At 46.0% G+C, this 18511-nt stretch overlaps 1 protein-coding gene across 2 annotated transcripts in view; it reads right to left on the reverse strand.

The window, feature by feature from the left end:
- Positions 1-63: 63 nt before the first annotated feature.
- Positions 64-18511, reverse strand: part of LOC144145355 (uncharacterized) — a 24997-nt gene continuing 6549 nt past the window's right edge. The window contains exons 2-7 of one of the 2 annotated variants that reach the window (XM_077676925.1): positions 14205-14466; positions 12257-12400; positions 10166-10614; positions 9366-10085; positions 5327-5519; positions 65-3028 (exon numbers count right to left, since the gene is read on the reverse strand). In XM_077676925.1, coding sequence (XP_077533051.1) covers positions 2889-3028; positions 5327-5519; positions 9366-10085; positions 10166-10614; positions 12257-12400; positions 14205-14466 — 1908 coding nt within the window. In that variant the 3' untranslated portion in view covers positions 65-2888. Of the gene's footprint in view, positions 3029-5326; positions 5520-9365; positions 10086-10165; positions 10615-12256; positions 12401-14204; positions 14467-18511 lie in introns of both variants that reach the window. The other variant, XM_077676926.1, reaches the window with a different exon arrangement.

Consider the following 18511-nt stretch of genomic DNA (forward strand, 5'->3'; position numbering starts at 1 on the left):
CACTGGAGGCCCTCAGTCTATAGTCCAGTACTGAATACGACTTTATCTTATAGGTCTGTTCACACAACATTAAACAAACTCCACGAAGTCATTTCTTTACAAATCAGTTTATGGTCACAGACAAGTTTAATTAGTCAATGCTCTGGTAAACGTAGAAGGGGTGTACACAGGTAGTGCAAGACGATGTGTACAGGCGATGAGGCTACCTGTAACACTGTATTAGACTCGGACAATGAAATTTGCAGGAATTTTATAACCATTTTTTATAAACATCAACATCCACGCTTCTTGCTCCACTCTATTTGTTATTCGAGAGCTTATTTATTTATTTAGGTGCTGAGGAGCACAACACAGTCCACAGAAAACAAAAATAAAGAAATCAACTTGCACCGTCATTGCAGAAGGGCATTGCCCACTGCAGGCACGGCAACGAGCCCATGATGTTTTCCCCCGGTCATAACAAAGACGCACTTAAAGATGGGTTTGTCGTTGATGATACAGAGAAACGAAATGCGTCAACAGCTGAGCTAGAATGCGTGACTGAAGGTGCCCCATCAGCGTCATTGCCGTCTCGGAAAAACAAAGGTTGTCGCATGGAAGTGACCTTACAGAAAGCTGTAGCTTTCTGAAAGAACAGACAAAGTGGCGCTAAAATTTGCAAAAAAAAAACAGATAAAGAAGAGACGAAACGAGTTCTTGCCGCGTTGTTTGAGCTTTTAAACCGGCTTGCGTAATTAGCCACGCACGCAAGCACGGCGGGATCCGTCTAGCGGCGGGGCTTCACCTCAAAACTCTTAGAAACTGTGTGCACGCATCCTGAAAATAGGCTAGTGTTTGTTCAGCTTGCTTTGTTACACAGTAGAGGGGCGTCCTCCAACAAATACGTTCCAGCTTCGTTTCGCTTTTAGTTGTCTGACTTTCTAGCCGTGTTCAAGTAATAACGTACCGACTATGTTGTAAACTAAACTAAGAGGGGGTGGGGGGAATGTATGGCGTAAATGCGGGATGTAAAAGGTTATTTTCAAGAATATCGGTTTCGAGACCTGTGTTCAGAATTTAAAACAAATTAGCTTTTAAAGGTTGTAATTTATTTTTCAAATACTATTTCCCTCCCTTCGAATACCGGCCGCATCCCGCGCATTTGTGCGTGCGGGAGTAAGTGAGCAGGCATGTGTGTGTGTGTGTGAACACAAAAAAATATGGTTCAGAAAATGCATTTATTTACAGAGCGATGTTCCAGTGCATGGACCTTCGGATGAGCCCGTACTCCGTGATTAATTAATCTGCATCTGTTATTCGCCGTGTCGAGCAGTTTGTATCGATGTAACAGGGCACCAGGAAAGGAAAAAGAAAAATATGAGCATGAGGCCGGTGACCTCAAAAAGCATGCACTGCGCACTCATAAAGACAACTGTTTCCCCTTGCACACAATGCTGTGGAGTGGAAAAAACAAGGGTGAAAGATTTGTTAAATTCTAATGGCACATGTCAGTTCGGTGCTCTGAATTGAATTTTTACGCGTTCAATAATAGGAACTTGTCTAGCGCAAACGGGGGAAGGGGGGGGGTACGATCAAACTGTCAAAGAAAGTAGTTTTATGGTCAGGCCATGCCGGAGGGGCTAGAAATATTCTAATTCAAACTCAGTGATGTATTTCAAACTGAGTTAGATATATTTTCCCCGCATTAGACAGAGTAAAGGCCTGACTGCATTGCCCCTGGTACATGCGTTGTTCGCAGGAATCAAGCTTTCATGCAAGCTAGTAGGCCATTGTAACCATGCTTTTAATGTCTGGTTTCTAGAGACCGAGTCCAATTTTCAGGATGTCACGGGGCTAGCGGCAGGCTCTAACAAATAAGAAGCTTTTTGTGCCGGCTGAAATATTTCGAGTTCAAATTTGTGTTTTCTGCGCCGAACCTGCATCACATTTGGTATGCGCTGCACACCTTGGAGGCCTCAAAATAATTAAGATAATCTGGGGCACCTAACATCCGCAGATATAATGACCCAGGGCAATTTTAGCTTTTTGATTCTGTTAAAAAGACAGCAGCCAAGGCCGAGAGCCGGACTAGCGTCCCCGTGGTCAGTTCCGCAATAACGCTTAGCCACTGAGCCATCACGGCTGGTCCCAGTACACTATTAAAATGACTGTAAGGATAGCCTACAACAGCACCTCTGAAATGGGCGTCTGCGGATCTGTGGATCTCAAGGGATCCCCGAGGGCATTTGGGGATGGCTGTGAATCCCACCCCTTTTCTTTTCTCTTTGCTAAACCTCTCTGGCAATACAAAAAAGGTGTCTTCGCTGCAAAAACATGCGTTTCTCCTCCGCAGCAAGCGCCTGTTTAAAGATGCCTTTTTTCGCAAAACGTCTGCTTTGAAGAAAAGCCAGACACTCAAAAGACAGGGGTATAACAGGCGTTTGGGCGACTTTAGAAGCAGCAACAAACTGTTTGACAGCCTATCACCATAAAAAAATCGCGCGTGGCCTTGAATGGTGTTTTCCTCAACCTGGGGTTTTTCATGGGGCTTTCCCTAAACTAGTGAACCGATAACATTTCGTCGTGCGGTTCATTCTTCCTCACTCTTTCAAGGCCGAAGGGTATCCCCGGCACACCAACAACGGTTGAGAATCACGGGCCTACGTTCAGGCTATGTACAGTGGACGACACGGACGAGACACTGCACGCAGGCATGGGCCGTGGGCCTCATCGATAGGGCACATGGGAATGCTGCAGCCTCTTTCGAGGGCTTCTGCCCACTATCACGTCGTCTCCAGTCATTAGGACTGCCTTGCGCTCGAGGTGAGCAAGCAGAAGCAAGCGCCCTGTGATTGTCGATGCATGGAGTCTTGGCATCCTTGTCCAGGTAGTGAACACGTAGGGTGCCGCTATGTCCTGAGGTTGAAGGATCGGCTTCGAGTCCTCTCGAGGAAGCGGAGGAGAAGCCAAGTGAGACCGATGACGAGAACCACCAGGCCGACGGCCCGCAGCATGTTATCGTAGCTCCCAATGTTGTCCCTGAAGTAACCTGCAACGACAAGAAAACGGAAAACCTTCACTGATGAAAACGTCGCGTTGATCTTATACGCAAGGTGTCGGGTGCTTCGACGCACGAACTGGCGCGGGTCCTGGGGCGAGCAGTGCGGAAATGGAAAGTACGTGTTGCGCGGCGCTTTCGAACACCGCGCATTCCGACAAAGGTCGCGCCTGCTCGCACCGGATGTCCTAACCGCCACCACATGGGATGGCCACCGGCGAAGACGACTGGCTTTTCCTTCTTCCCCGGTCTTCAGCGGCAGGAGGAAGGGAAGATGAGACAGGGGAGACGCGGTCAGAGCGCAGGAGAGCTCGGCCCGTCGTCTTCGGGCTCCGCCCGAGCATTGTGTCTTAGCCGCCCGCCGGGCTGTAAATAAATGTACAGTTTTTGTATCGGAAGCTGAGTTTGTCGGTTGAAGATACCCGGGGTGAGATCCTCAGCACTACTGCGGCTTGGAGGAGAAGCCCGGGGAAAAGAACACCACGAAGATAACTGGCGCAGTCGACAGGATCTTCAACAGCGACGACTCAGCCAGCCGGCGGGCGAGACGGTTCCCCGACGAACGGAGCAGGCGGAGAAATCGCGGTCTGCTGAACGGGATCGGCGGGAGCAGCGAGCTCGCCAGCCTGGCGGAGAAACGGCTCGAACGGCGCTCAACGGACTTCTCAACGGAGACCGAGGGAATCTCTGCGGCCTGATGAGCGGCGGAGAAGCAGCTTGACCAGCGGTCAGTGAAGGCATCAGCAGCCCATTGAGCATGGAGCGGCAGGAGCAGCGAGCTGTCGGCAAACGAGAAGTCAGCTGGCCAGTGTTTGGCGGACACCTCGGCGGAAGGAGCCGCGCCTAAATGGATACCCCATCTGCACCGGTGCGGCATCTCTACAGGCGCAGGGCTATGCAGGTCAGTGCCTCGCTTGATGCTGTGTCTGCGGTTCACCATGACATCTAGCGTGTATCTAGGTGTAGCCGCGAGATAATGATGAGGATTAGGAAGCGCTGGATATGAGCGGTGCAGAAACAGAGAGCATTGCAATGTCGTTCGCTGTGCAGAAGGCGCTATTGCAGGCGAAATTGAGAATCGCTGAGGCAGAGTTAGCAGCGGAACGTTCCAAGAGTGAACGCTTCAAGAGAGCTAACAATGTTTGTGCCTCACCGATTGCTGAACGAGAAATGTTCAGCACCTTGCTGATGTCTTTCCCTGTCTTCGTCAGCTAAACAACAGTGTGTGAACAACCTATCGCACTGAAAAGTGGAAGGCCGCTTTTTTCAGCAAAAATACTCGTTCTCGAACAACTCAGCCAAAAAAAATTGTTCATGGCAATCGTATTGCGAAGGTGGCGGCATTGGAGATGTATACATAGAAACAATTCATTGCGAAAACGCTTTACTGGGAGAGGCTTCTCACAGAATAATGGAAAATTTGCTTAAATATTGGATTCCCTTACTTCTGGAACTGCGTCCTTCACAATTACACCACACAAGGGTTGTCGATGAACACATCTTTACATTAATGAACCACGTACCCTGTGAAGCTGGCTGCATAGCTGGATGAGTTTTGGTTGAATGTGTTCTTTGATTGTTAAGGATGTCAGAACGATTCAAAGAAATGCGTCGTACAATGCACACCATTTTGAGCACCCTTTTGCTTTTGTGTGAGTCTGTCCGCGGTCTCGCACACATTCATTTGATTATTGCTTGTTGAATGACAGGAAAAGAACAGGAACCTCCCTGTTAAAAGTGGTCTTATGGAACGCCGCAGTAACACAGGGACCGCGCTTGGCCCACTGTGGGATTATTTAGCATGATTTTGGGCAAAGGGAAGAAAACCCCTCAAGATGGAGACTGTCTCCAATGCGGGGTGCGAAAGGGGTGAACTACGTGTCACAAGTTTATAGTGCATTGAATGTACCAGGCCACAGTAATGGTGCAAGTTATCTGTGATCGCCCCAAGCATTGTCTGAAAGTTTCGGGCGCATTTCATGTTTTACGACAGAGTAAAACATGAAAAGCACCCGAAAACTGCCGACAGAACATTACAGGTAACACCCATGGTGGCCTTCTTTTTCTTGTGTCAGGTTTTTGTTGCACTTTGTAAAAACAATCCAAATTGTAAATTCTTCCCTACTGGTTTCATGTTGTTTTAAAGGAAGCAGAGAAAAAACACGGTAAAGGAGTTTATTGGCGTATGAGCTCCCAGAACGCTAAGTCTGAGCCACAGTTGTTAATTTTAAGTATTGAGCTGCCATTCCTTGCGCATGCAGTTGAGATCAAAATGGCCGTCATTCTTACCGATGAGCGCTGGTCGGCCGAAGGCTGTTAGTCCGGAGAAGAAGGTCATCAGTCCCATGGCTGTAGGGATGCGTTGAACGCCTACGCCGTCGGCAAGAAGGACGGCGAAGAGGACCACGCTGTTTCCGATGGCGTACCCAATGGAAATACAGGCACACATCAGGCCCAAGTAGTCAGTGCAGAGTGGCGTGACCTGAAAAGTCAAACGGACGCTTTAGGAAGTTTTCATAGCTGGGTGGGCTTCAAACGCTGAATAGAGAGAATAAGACATATTCCTCCGAAACTGATAAGGAACAATCGTTATACGGGCCTGTGGTTGAATAATTCTGCTAGTCGTGTAAAAACCAAGTGTTAAGAAATCACAGAAGTGGAATTTGGATGATGTCTACTAGAAAATGCTCACAATTCGGCTTTTTTTAAACAGGCAAATAGCAATGTTTCGACAATTGCAGCCTCCAGTATTTGTCAATTTTCCGAGCTTTTACAAGTCCTCACGTGATCATACATACTAAATATAGGTGATAAGAAGCAACACATTTTTTAAATAAAAACTTTTCCCGACAGGGCCAGCCAAACCAACTCGCATAATAATACTGCTCAATCAATCAATCAATCAATCAATCAATCAATCAATCAATCAATCAATCAATCAATCAATCAATCAATCAACCAACCAACCAACCAACCAACCAACGAACCAACCAACCAACCAACCAATCAATCAATCAATCAATCAATCAATCAATCAATCAATCAATCAATCAATCAATCAATCAATCAATCAATCAATCTCGTGTATGCGCGCGGAAGCTGCACCTGGACCATGAAAAGCACCGTACTGGAGGGGAGGAGGAGGAGGAGGAGGAGGAGGAGGAATAACATTTATTTTTCTAAGTGAAAGGGGAGGGGGAAAGGAGAGTGGGGGGTGGCCTCACTTCAGGCCGCCTTCTGGCCCCCCAGCAGCCCTCGCCCGTGAGATCAGGTACTCCTGATCCTCAAGCTGGAAGGTGGTCAGCCTGTGCTCTCACTGCTACAATGTAGGTGATGGAATTAGGTTGGGATGTTTGAGGCACTCTCATACGAGGTGATAGGTGGTGTTTGGTGTATTGCATGTTGTGCGGTTGTAGGGAAAAACAGTTGGTGAAATATGCAGTAAAATTGCCATGTTGTAGTAAGTCGGTGTTTGGATTCGGCGACAGATTCGACATTCTTGTGTATTGAGTGATGGGTGAGGAGGAGGGTAAAGGAAGCGCTCCCGGCGATAATGATATAAGATGTCCGAGTATGTTTCTGGGACTGAGTGACTGGACGAGGCGATTGGAGGTGTGTCGTCGGCCTCTCTTGGGAATGCCCGGTGTAAAATGTCGCGGGCAGCGACGTGAGCCGCCTCATTCCCGGGGAGGGAGGCATGATCAGGCGCCCAAACAATGTGAATGGCCGGGAGAGTTTTGGCGTGTTTTAAAAGTGTGAGCGCATGCGGAGATATTCGTCCTGATAGGTAATGCCGGCACGCCTGTTACGACTCAGTGATGACTGTAATAATTTGCTTTTGCTGGAGGTGGCCGCTAGGGCGATGGCTGTCTCTTCTGCGACATCGGTGTCCGTTGTTCGGACTGTTACAGCTGAGTTAGGGATTAATTTAGATTACATGGGAATCTACAGCTTCTAAAATCTCGACTGGCGGGCGCTTTTGTTTGTACCCAGTATGAGAAATGTTATTTACGTGGTGGTTATGTTTTAACGATGATCGTCTTTCTTAGGATACTTAAACACAGAAATTTTGGACTGTCTGTCTGTCTGTCTGTCTGTCTGTCTGTCTGTCTGTCTGTCTGTCTGTCTGTCTGTCTGTCTGTGACTTGATTCAGCCACCCGGCCAAAGTGAAACGGAATCTGTACAATAGTCTTATATACCTAGAGCCAAACCTAGACGTCTAAGTGCGGTGGCAATCTTCATATTTTCAACATTGTTGAACAAGAACAAAACATTATGCATAAGTGAGACAGGAAATCAATGCATAAAATATATTTGCAGTGTTCCTTTATTAAAAATTTATGGATGCTTGGTTTTTTTCTGTATCAAATGAAATAGTACATCACCTGCATCAATTCGTCACCTGCTTTTGGTCGCGCCACTATAGCTCCTTGCGGAATGTGAAAAAAAAAACCAAATAGCATCAGTAACGAAAGGTTCTACTAGATTTATGTATCACGTTCCGCTTTGAATGCACGTGGAGGAGGGCAGCGTGGTGCTATGAACATTGTAGTAGGGTGCCTGGAATCACGCGCGTCTCCGCAGTACGGCAGCGGTGCAATATAGGCACCAGACATGGAGCAGTAGAACACGGTAAATTTAAACTGACTTGAGGAAACCTCTAACGTGTTATCTTGGTAGGAACGAGACGGGAGAGGAACAGCATGAGAGGTTAGTGGGAAAGAGAAGGGAGGTGTTTATATGGCAGGGGCGCGAGTTAACTATCGTCTTTCGAAAGGAGCAGATACGCGGCCATTTTTGTTTTAGTTGATGGTGAGCTAGCGGTTTTATTATATGTGCACAAAAAACAATTACGGGTCTGGCTGAATGTGCCCCACACAAAAGAGGAGACGGTAGCGCTTTCAACGCAAGCAATAGAGCTTTAGCATTTACTAGTGCGCACATTTAAATATCCGCGATGTTGGTCACCTAGAAAAAAATGGTTTAGGCCCTAACGTTAGCAGTGTCCGCAGCTGTATACTTAGAAATTATTTGCGCGTCAAAAGACAGTGATAAAATGCCAATAAAGCGCAACAAAGCACTTAACAAAAACATGCGTATTGCAGAAGTGCCTTATAGTGGTTTAGCAAAATTAGTAATGCATGCCTGTTCATCCACAGGTTGATAAAGATGCAAAACAAGTTACCGTAAAAACCCGCGTATAATACGAGGTTTTTTTCCGAATTTTACTATGTAAAATTTGTGCCTCGTATTATATGTGGATCCCAAAGTTTTCAGCCGAAAATTCGCACTTTTGGTTTCGGTTTCAGCGGAGGGTGGGCTATCTTGCGGTGGCGTTAGCTGGCTGCTGCTTCTCTCAGTCGGCGCCAATTTGATTGTTTTGACCACGCGAAGGATCGGCACGTTCACCGCAAGTCTATCACGATGTCGGGTGCACGAAGGCAGTATTGAGCGGCAATTAAAATAAAAGTTATTCAATGTGCCGAGACCATCAGGAATTGCGCCGCAGGACGGCAGTTCGGCGTCACCGAAGGCAGCATTCGCGGGTGGAGAAAGCAACTGGTGCTTGACTTGATAAAGTCTGTGTAGTGTCGGCGGCCTTGAGCACTGTTGGGGGTTCCCGTCAGTGCTCGTGTTGGACGCCTTTCGCTGCCACCTGGCCGATTCCGTGAAGAAGTTGTTGCGCGAACCCCCATAAAACTCATTGTCATTCCAGGAGGAATGACATCCCAGCTGCAACCGCTAGACGTTTGCATCAACAAGCCTTTCAAAGACTACATCAGGTCCTGCTACCAAGAGTGGATGAGGTCAGGACACCCGTAAGTGACAGCTACCGGATGGCTGACGCGGGCTTCTCCAGCGGTGCTTTGTGGATGGATCGCGGTGCGTGGGCCAGCATCCCAGAGGATGCTCGTCAGTCGCTCTTTTAAGAAATGCGGCATCTCAAACGCCCTTGATGGCACTGAGGACCACTTTCTGTGGGAAGACATTTCCAACAAGGCGACTTCAGGAGACAGCGGCAGCGAACCTGACGATGACTGAACGGATGTCGGGAGACAGAGCCAGTGGAAACTGACAATGACTGAAGGGTAACTGTAGTGCAATAAATGTTTTCTGTGCTCTTTACCTCGTATTATATGCGGATGAAAACTTTTGTTCTGATTTTGCTGTCCCCGAATTACACCTCGTATTATACGCGGGTCCGTATTATACGCGGGTTTTTACGGTAACCTGGGTGCGCGCGTGTCAGCTTTCCGTTTCCAAACCCGAGGGCGTGAATTTCAAGCAGTATTCGAAAGACGACAAGTATCCCATAGAACCTCTTACCTGCATGACCACTCCGAAAATGGTGCAGCAAAGTCCAACAATCGTCTTCTTGGCAAGGAGGCCCGTATCGGCCACCCAGCCGCAACTGAGACGGCCGGCGATGTCCGCAGTGGCGAATCCCGAAAGAAGGTACACAGCTTTGTCGAGCTCAACGCCTCGGTCATGGGCGAAGTCCATAATGACAGTCATGAAGAGCATGTTGGAGTTGGTCACAAAGATGTACGTGAGAGCGACCATAAAAAACGCCACAGAAAGCAGTCGCTTCTTATCTTCTTGCTCTGGAGCCGATTCCTGTGATGTCACGTGGGCCTCCGATTCCGGATCCTCGATGCTTTCTGCCTCTGGAATGCTGGAAATGGCATTGCTGAGACCCGCGGGTTCTGCTATGGCATAAAAGTTTGAAATGGACGACGCTGTTGACGATGTCCGGCGCACCCGGCAGCGTGCTGTGCTGGAGACGTGGGAAGCGTTCGAAGTTGCTCGCTGAAGTGCGTGCATTTTCGTAATTTCCATAACAGAAGAAGAGAAGCTATTTTTGTTTTCGCAGACGATATGAGGGACTGGATCGTCTGCATCATGGCTAACACTCCTCTTTAGGGTAGTCTTCGGCAATTGGCAACAATGGCTGCTGTTTATCTCTACAGTTACTTCGGAGTTCATCTCTGATGGCAGTTGTATAACGGCCAGCGAAGAAATCATGTGTTGCTCCTGGACAATGTGCTGTAAGAAAGGAAGCGGTGCATATAGACATGGGGAGCATATCACTGCACGGCAATGCACGACTAACCAATCTGTCTCACCTTTTCTACATTTGAATTCTGCCCATTGCTGGTCACTTCCTGTTGCACTCTTGTCTTTCCTCCAGTGTCCACCTCGAACCCTTTGTTATCCTTCCCGAGATGGCTTGATTTTCCATTCAAAGGTATTGGAGCGGTGTTTTGGTCTATCTTGACTTCTGGCAGCTTGCTAAGCAGCTTTGCGTGAGCCTTGTGCCTCTTGGCCTTCTCCACCCACGGTGGAGAGCGGACGAACAACGAAGACACCATGCCATGCATCATCAAGGCACCAAAAATGAGGAAGCAGCCCCTGGTCCCGTACACGTCGCTGCAGTGCTTGAAGAGGACGGGGAATATGAATGACCCCACAGTGGCACCAGCGTAGATGATGCCACTGGCACGGACTTTCTTCTCGTCAAACCATTCGTTGAGGCATACGGCATTTGGCGTCATGGTCATGCCGGTGCCCATCCCTGTGGAAAAAAAAAAGTGCAACTGCAGACAGCTTTAGAAGTTTGAGTGTTCATGATATAAAATTTCATTTTGACCTGTTTTGATATACAGTCGAGTCCACTTATAACTATACCGGTTTTAACAATATATCGGATATAACAATGGACAGCGGCGGCACCGTCAGCTTTTCATTGTATTCTATGGCAAAATAAACCGCTTATAACAATGCTGCAATGATGCAATATCGGTTATAACAATTAAATGTGGGCACTGGAACCAACCCTGAACGAAACAAAAATGCAAAAACGCTGCGACAATGCCACCCAAACCCCGCCTATTACGCAAAAGGGCATGAGAGCATACGCGCGGCGGCCAGGCGATAGCGCACTTGGCCTCGCACGCGGCGAGTGCGCGCCGAAGAGGCTCGCATGCCACCGCTGCTTTCGCCTGCCGCGGCGACGCGGAGGAGGGGGGGGAGGACCGGATGGGCGCTTCTACGGGCAGTGGGGCAGTCCATTCTGAGGGTGCGCCGCCTGTAGAAAAAGCACCGGGGCGCCTAAGCCGCCGCAGCAGCAGCGCTGTGTGCACTGTGCCGACCTCCCCTATTCTTCGCTAATTTGGCCACGTCTCCAGCTCCGCCGTTTGCACGTGTTCCGAGTCTGACGTAAGCTGACTGCTTACGGTTTTCTACCTGCTAAAAAGTGAAAAATTTAAGCAACTTCCGCCTCATTAAGTGCTCTTGTTTATCATGTTCCCCTCATTAAATGCTCTTGTTTGTCACGTTTTCTTTGTTATTTTCGGCATAACCTGCTTATAACAATAATCGGTTATAACAATGATATTTTCATGGCACCTCAATATTGTTATAAGTGGACTCGACTGTATTTTAAGAAACTAATGAAATAACCGATTTATTTATGGAATTTTGTGATTCAGAAATTTTGACAAATTCTTCTGATATCGATTATGCCTTCGTTATGCCAGGAAATATTAGTAACCTATGTTTAGCATAAAAAAGTAGGGAGCCTTTTTAAAATACGCAAAGTAATGATGATAGGCAAAAAAAGAAAGAGCATAGATTAGTATCGTCATCAGCTGATAAGTCGGTCCTATGTTGAGCTACGCATATTAATATACGGAGTGAGGGCAGGGTAGAGTTTCTACAACATACTGCGGACGAAGAAGTGCCAAAAAAAGGACGTAACCAAGAAGTATAGAGCATAATTCATGACGTGCTGACAGCGTTTGTGCAACGCTGTCAGCACGTCATTAACCACAATAACCAGAGACAATAACCAGAGGAACTTCTTGCGAGGCTCCCCGGAAACCACAGAAAGGTTAAATAAAAAGGGGAAAATAGGAGCGGGGGCTCTTTGATGCAACTATCTTACGGGATAATATTTCTAATAAAAAAATCGTGAAGCTTGATTTCTGTTGCAAATTCTTTCTCAGTGCTTCTGCGATGAGAGCTCGAAAGACGGAAACACCGTGCAATACCTTGTTTCAACCACTATCAGTAAAGGTGCACATTCTTGATACCATTAAGACCGAACAAAACTTAGCTCGAAAAGTCAATTTTCTGCCTTCAAAACACTTTATTTTTCGGATTTAATTAGTTATGCTGTCTCGTGAGGGTAAAGCTCAGTTCATTTATAATCTTACCATGAAACACTCCCAGGAATATTGTCAGGTACAAAACGTTGGGCGCAAAGAAGCACAGCATAACCGCCACAGAGCTCATGAATGTTCCGGTGATGGCCACAGGACGGATGCCAAATCTTCTTACCAGGATTGCTACGAAGGGACCTGCATTGATGACAAACACATACGAAGTGTCAACTTTAAACGCTACAATAACAGGTTATAAAAAGGAACATTAAAAATACCCAAGGTAGCGCTGTACCTTGGCTTTCGTGGATGAAAAGGAACACGGATTGTAAAGAAACTTCCTTTTATTTTTTATGAAACATCCCAAATATCTTTACTGTTGGGGTTTTGTTCAATGGCAAACGATGCTTTTGTTTGTTACAGCTAGCATTCCGCTCCCGTTTCCCTCTCATTTTTTATCAATACCGAGCACACGTCCTAAAGTGCGCCGGTGCGCCGAATGAGGCCGGGTCAACGCCAAAGATACTCGAACAGCCAGAGCAGGCCGTGTAAGGTGCAACGCAGCCACTGAAGAGGAGGCGTTGTACACAACACACACCCTGTTGTGCTGCACGGAGATCAGCATCAGTGACCACCGCATTCAATGCGTTATTGATTTCTCCAATTATCTCGCGGCCTTTGGAGCCGGACGTAGTGTATATGTACAGTAACGGACAAATGAAACACGAATGCGAAAATATGAGGCAGAACACACAAATAGCGCGATTTCTTTTCATGCAAACCAAAATGACGCGTGGCTTAGTTATGAAAAAACAGTTGAAAAATGTGGCTTTCCAAATATACAAATAGCGCGCCGTTACTGGACCTCGACGAACAGTATTTTTCGGTTTTGTGTGTTCTGGTCCATATTTTCGTGTTCGCATTTCATTTCTTCATGACTGTATGGCATCGGTCGAAGTGAACGATCGCTGTTATGTTTACCCAAAAATCGTTTTGACTGATTTGACCTACATCGTAATAGAAACCAATCGTGTTCACTGTGGCACTGAGAGTGCATGTTTAGGAATGTTGAAAAACTGAAGTTTCTGTCTTGTATAAAATATTGTTATCATTTGATATTTCCGGACGAGTTTATTTTGTGTGCAACGGCTTGTCTGTGTGTTGTTTTAAAATAACGCTGAAACAAGCTTAGCGGGTCTCATTTTAGCGTTCATGGTTTGAGACATCACAATTCATAGTGCGGGAAAGTGCATGGGGCGGTGAAACCTATTTTTATGGTTTTGGTATTTCCTGCGTCATGAAATAACTGTTGCTGCTCCCGCGGGCGGCCTAATTGGTATTCTCGGTGTTGCAATATACCGACACAGTAAAATTGTTCTCGCCTTTCCTGTGAAAGACTTCTTAACACATAGGTAAAATTAAGCAGACATACTGTCATTTTCTGGGGCTTCTAGCACAGCTGGGTTGTAAAGAAAACTTTTATTGTTGTGTGGGCCATCTACAAGCACGGTACTGTTGGTTCGACGTGGGTAGATCCTACGGCAGATATAAGGTTCGGGTGTTTCTAAGTATACCTTCCACTTTCGAGTTACGTGCATTTACTGTAGGTGTAAAAGTTTAAATATTACTTACGTGTTTCGTTATCAACTTGCCTCGTACCGCACACAAAAATCTCTCTCTTATAGTTTGCTTTAACAACTTTTGGCAGCCAAAAGTCCAACTACAAATACACAAATCTATGGTTATTAATTTCTTAACACTAGCACTGCGACCTTTTTATTTTACCTTCAGTTTCTATTTCCTTCTCAATTTTGCCCCGCTTTTTGTTTGGCTCATTTAAATGTGCGGGGTTAAGAACCGGCGGGTGGCTGGTTATCATAGGGAGGGAGTTCGATGTTTTCTGACAATCACAAAAAATTAAGTATAGGCATCGCCTAATGCTCATTTTGATACATGTAAATTGCAGTCCGTAATACAAAAGGCAGCTGACGCGCTTGCCTACCGATCAGGTTGGCGCTCGCCGGCACCGCAGAAATGGGCCATGCGGCTTCCTGTCGGCTGACGTTGAAGTACTCCACCAGGTTTACGTAGACCACGCCGGCCGCTCGGATCATGGCAACAGAGAACAAGTTCATGCACGAGCATGCCACTGCCACCACCCAGCTCCAGGGACCGTCCGGCTGCATGCGCGGCCTCTGGCTGCACGGCGGATCGGTCTTCGTCTCCTTGTCAGCGTCCTTTTTTCCATCGAAGCAGGGATTAGCCTGCACGGGTACACTCGTTCATTATACTCCCGAAGAAAGTGTTGTAAACAGGAAGTAGAGTTTTTCAAGCCATATTACATATAGACTGCACCGGTAGAACTAAGAAGAGTGAGATACGTCAGGCTGCGTCAACGTTGATATCAGCGTCAAAATTAACATCAAGCCACGTTGATGTTGGCTGCCGCACGCGAGAGTAATTTTGGGCAGTCGTAGATTTCTCCATATTTAATTCCAATGCGCTACTTTTACTCTACTGAGGAATTTCCCGTAGAAGCAGCCCCATTTAATAAATGTTTAATGCCCTCCTGCTAATAATAAATAAATAAATAAATAAATAAATAAATAAATAAATAAATAAATAAATAAATAAATAAATAAATAAATAAATAAATAAATAAATAAAGAGTTTATTTACGTACCCAGGAACAGCCGGTGGGCCTTTGTGCTGGCGCACGAAGGAAAAAAAAAACACAACATACGAGCCCACAGCCCACAAGTAATGCAATTTGGGACAGCGTTCCTTACGCAGAAAAAAAAACACATGCTGTCGTACACCCAAATATGCGTTCAACCCCACACAACGACACACATACATACACACACAAACGCAATTACAGCACCTTGCAGTAAGGCATGAGACACCACACCTACATATATCGTATTACAAAAATATACATGTGACAGCGCATGACAAAGGATAAAAAAGGTCACTTAGATGACAAGCTCAAGGACGTGTTTGCGGAACAGAGTTGGCGAATAATAAATATATCTAAATAATCAGAGTACTGATTGTATGCACACTGCAACCGAAATATGGGGCATCTGGGATTAAAGACATTTGGGATTAAAGAATGTATCGTGTTGCCTGGCATACTTTTGCGGCATATGTAGTGGAGAATGTTGCAGCAATGCACCATAAGACAGTTTGCTGTGAATGATTTTGAATAGGAAAAGAATATCCGCCTTTGTGTCGGCACAAGAGCTGATCCAGAATTATGATTGTTATGAGTAGCAACGCGATGGTTAAAGATAGATATAAACTTTTTCTGGACACTGCCAATAAGCATACAGTTTCCTTTCTATGCGCTATTCCATACCATAGAAACATCCTCAAGCTGCGGACGACAAGTAGTCGTGTACAGCTTGAGAAGAGAACCCAGCTCCTTGAACTGCTTCAATAGGTGGCATACAACGCCAAGGGATCGAAGGTCCCCCCCAATTAATCCCCCGGACGTGAAAGCTCGACTTGCTGTCGAAATTAACCCCAAGATCCTTAACTTCCACCACCTGTGGTAGAGCTTCACAGTTAATGTAATAAGAGAACGATATGCTGTCCGTTTTTCTTGTGTATGTCAGAACTTTGCTTTAAAACTATTTATAAGGCGTTTGTTGCGCGAGTACCAATACGAAAAAGCCGTGATCGCTCGCTGGAGAACGGAACAGCTGGCACTGTTTGATACAGCCTTAAATATTTTGTCATCATCAGCATATAAGAGAAAATGTCAATCATTGAATAATGAGGAAACATCAATTATAAAGTTCTCCCCTTCGCCATCTTGCCTTCCCCGCAGGGCCTCGTGGCCTTTCATCTTTAATGAAGTGTTCAACTAACTCATTTATAAAGAGTGAAAAATGAAGTGGCCTTAGGACAGAGCCCTAAGGGACACCACTTGTTGCCTCATTGAGGAAAGACTGCGAGCTTGCATGCGCAAAACATCATATATCCGATAATAATAACCAATCAATCATGTTTAATAATCAATCAATCAATCAATCAACCTTTATTTTTGGTGCCCAGGAACAACCCTAGGGTCTTGGTACTGGTACACCATATACAAGCATTCATAAAAACAAACTAAAATCAAGACAACACAACACAGAAAACAATATATATGAAAGAAACAATAAGGTAAAAATAGTTACAGAGATCCCAGAATGCAAAACAGCAAAAAAAAAAGGAAGCCTAGTGTTAGAAGCCATGACACCCGGCCAGCAAAAACGTTGAAGGCACGTGAAAAATTGAAAATACACAATAATAATAATAATAATAATAATAATAATAATAATAATGATACAATATTCCTAATTATCATCTTCATGATCACAACCATAATCATGTTCATCGTCTTCAAGGTTGTAGTGTTCACTGCAAGGATCGCAAACATCTCACCTTTGCCCCCGAATTTCTTTACGCCATTCCTGAAAGATATGTGTATTCCCTTCCTTGTATTCGCATCTCTAGATACGCATTGCTGTGATGGTACACCAGGTGACGATTCACCGCATCGCACCGCCAGCCCAACTTCATTCCTTTCGCGTACTGTGAGCGAAGACGTCTTCGACCTGATTTTGATCAGTAATCCAAGACGTTCGTTTCCTGTTCCCAAGCATTCCTGTTCCATGTTTCCTGTTCCTGTTTGTTTCCTGTTCCTGTTCGTTTCCTGTTCCCAAGCAAAATTCTTTCACTGGCTCGTTGGGCTGGCCTATGTTAACATATGAAGTATGCCCTATCACTCACTCCCAAGAGTGTAACAATAAAATTACTCATTGCCGGCAAGATTAATTCGCTAACCGTTATTATGATCCCATTGAAAAATTATTAACCATATAAAACTGGAATAAGAGAGATAGTTCGCTCCCCCTTAAATGAGTGTGATGTGCATTTCAAATCCAGCGTTTTTTGTTTTACTTTCCGTGGCCCCGGACACGCGAAACACAAAGTAGATACTTCAAACAGGACAAACTAATAACCGTAGTTCAAAAGCATGATACTTTAACTGTACAAAGAAAGGAGGGTGTGAGGTAATAAATAGTCATTTATTAATAAATAAATAGTGTGAGGTAATCATAGTCATTTCCGTTGCAGTTCTTTACCGCTGCTTCGTGCACATAACATTTTATCGGTTTCTTATTTGGTTAAAGGAGCCATGAAGAGAAAACACAAGCTTGGTTCATTCTAAAGATTGCCTCGTTAGAACCATAACGACACCACTTATAACGCAAACTTCGCTCAAATAAGCTACATAATTAGGAAAAAAGGAAATGACCATGCGACCCACCAGCTCATTTTCCGCAACAGAACCTATGATGTCACTTGGGAATGCTCTGCTATTGGCGGAGGCCGGCAAAAGCAAACGCATGTTAGGCAGGGTTTACAGTTTGCATAGCGAGCTAAATGCCCGTGAAACATACTGCACATTCTTTTTATGACAAAGAACGGTGGAGTAAACGGTTGAAGTTCCGAACGAACACGCAAGCGTGTATGCCAATGCGTACGAAACTACCGTTGGCCGAGCTCGACATCTCGCCGTTGCCACCGTCGCGCAGACGAATTTTCGGGTTCAAGGCTCTTCGGGGCCAACGAACCGTCCCAGCACACGCAGCCGCGACCTTGCTTGGTATCGTAATCCCTTCACAGGAGGTTGGCCGTCATATCGCCAACCAGCAAAGGTAAAAATAGAAACAAGGGGAGTAAGGAACACAGAGCAGCAACGAGATAGTGCCACTCGTCGCACAGGTTTCGGTATGGAGGTCGTGTTGGCTTGCTGCTATCGTTACGAGCTCGTTTACAGTTTACAACCACTGAAAACTTCAGTTTGTTCGAGTACTTTACAATAAAATTTCGTTGCTGTGTTTTGAAATGCCCATGTAGTACGGGCCAATCGTCGAGGGAGTGCGACATCCCCGCCTGTGAGATCTCCTTTCATGTGCTGCCCAACGACGAACCTCGGCGAAGCAAGTGGCTACGTTTTGTGAACTTTGCAAACGGAGGAGAAAGAGAGCTAAAGGAAGTACGAGTGTGCTCGCTTCATTTCCGAGGAAGTGATTACGGCAGGAACCCGGACATGCTGGCGCTCGTCTCCGACTTCGCCAAAGCGCTCTGACCTTGGGGAAAAAAATTGCCGTACACACCGCGCAACCGCGCATTGACGCTCGAATCTTTCTGGTCGGAGCAGAGAGCTCGAGCGAACGGCTTTCCATACACGACACCGGCCAACTGGCATAAGCGATACTGCTACTGAAATTGAAAATACGGCACATACGT

The sequence above is a fragment of the Haemaphysalis longicornis genome, unplaced genomic scaffold, assembly GCF_048455015.1.
Source record: "Haemaphysalis longicornis isolate Haplotype H1 unplaced genomic scaffold, Haemaphysalis longicornis Haplotype H1 scaffold_7, whole genome shotgun sequence".
Lineage (NCBI taxonomy): Eukaryota > Metazoa > Arthropoda > Arachnida > Ixodida > Ixodidae > Haemaphysalis > Haemaphysalis longicornis.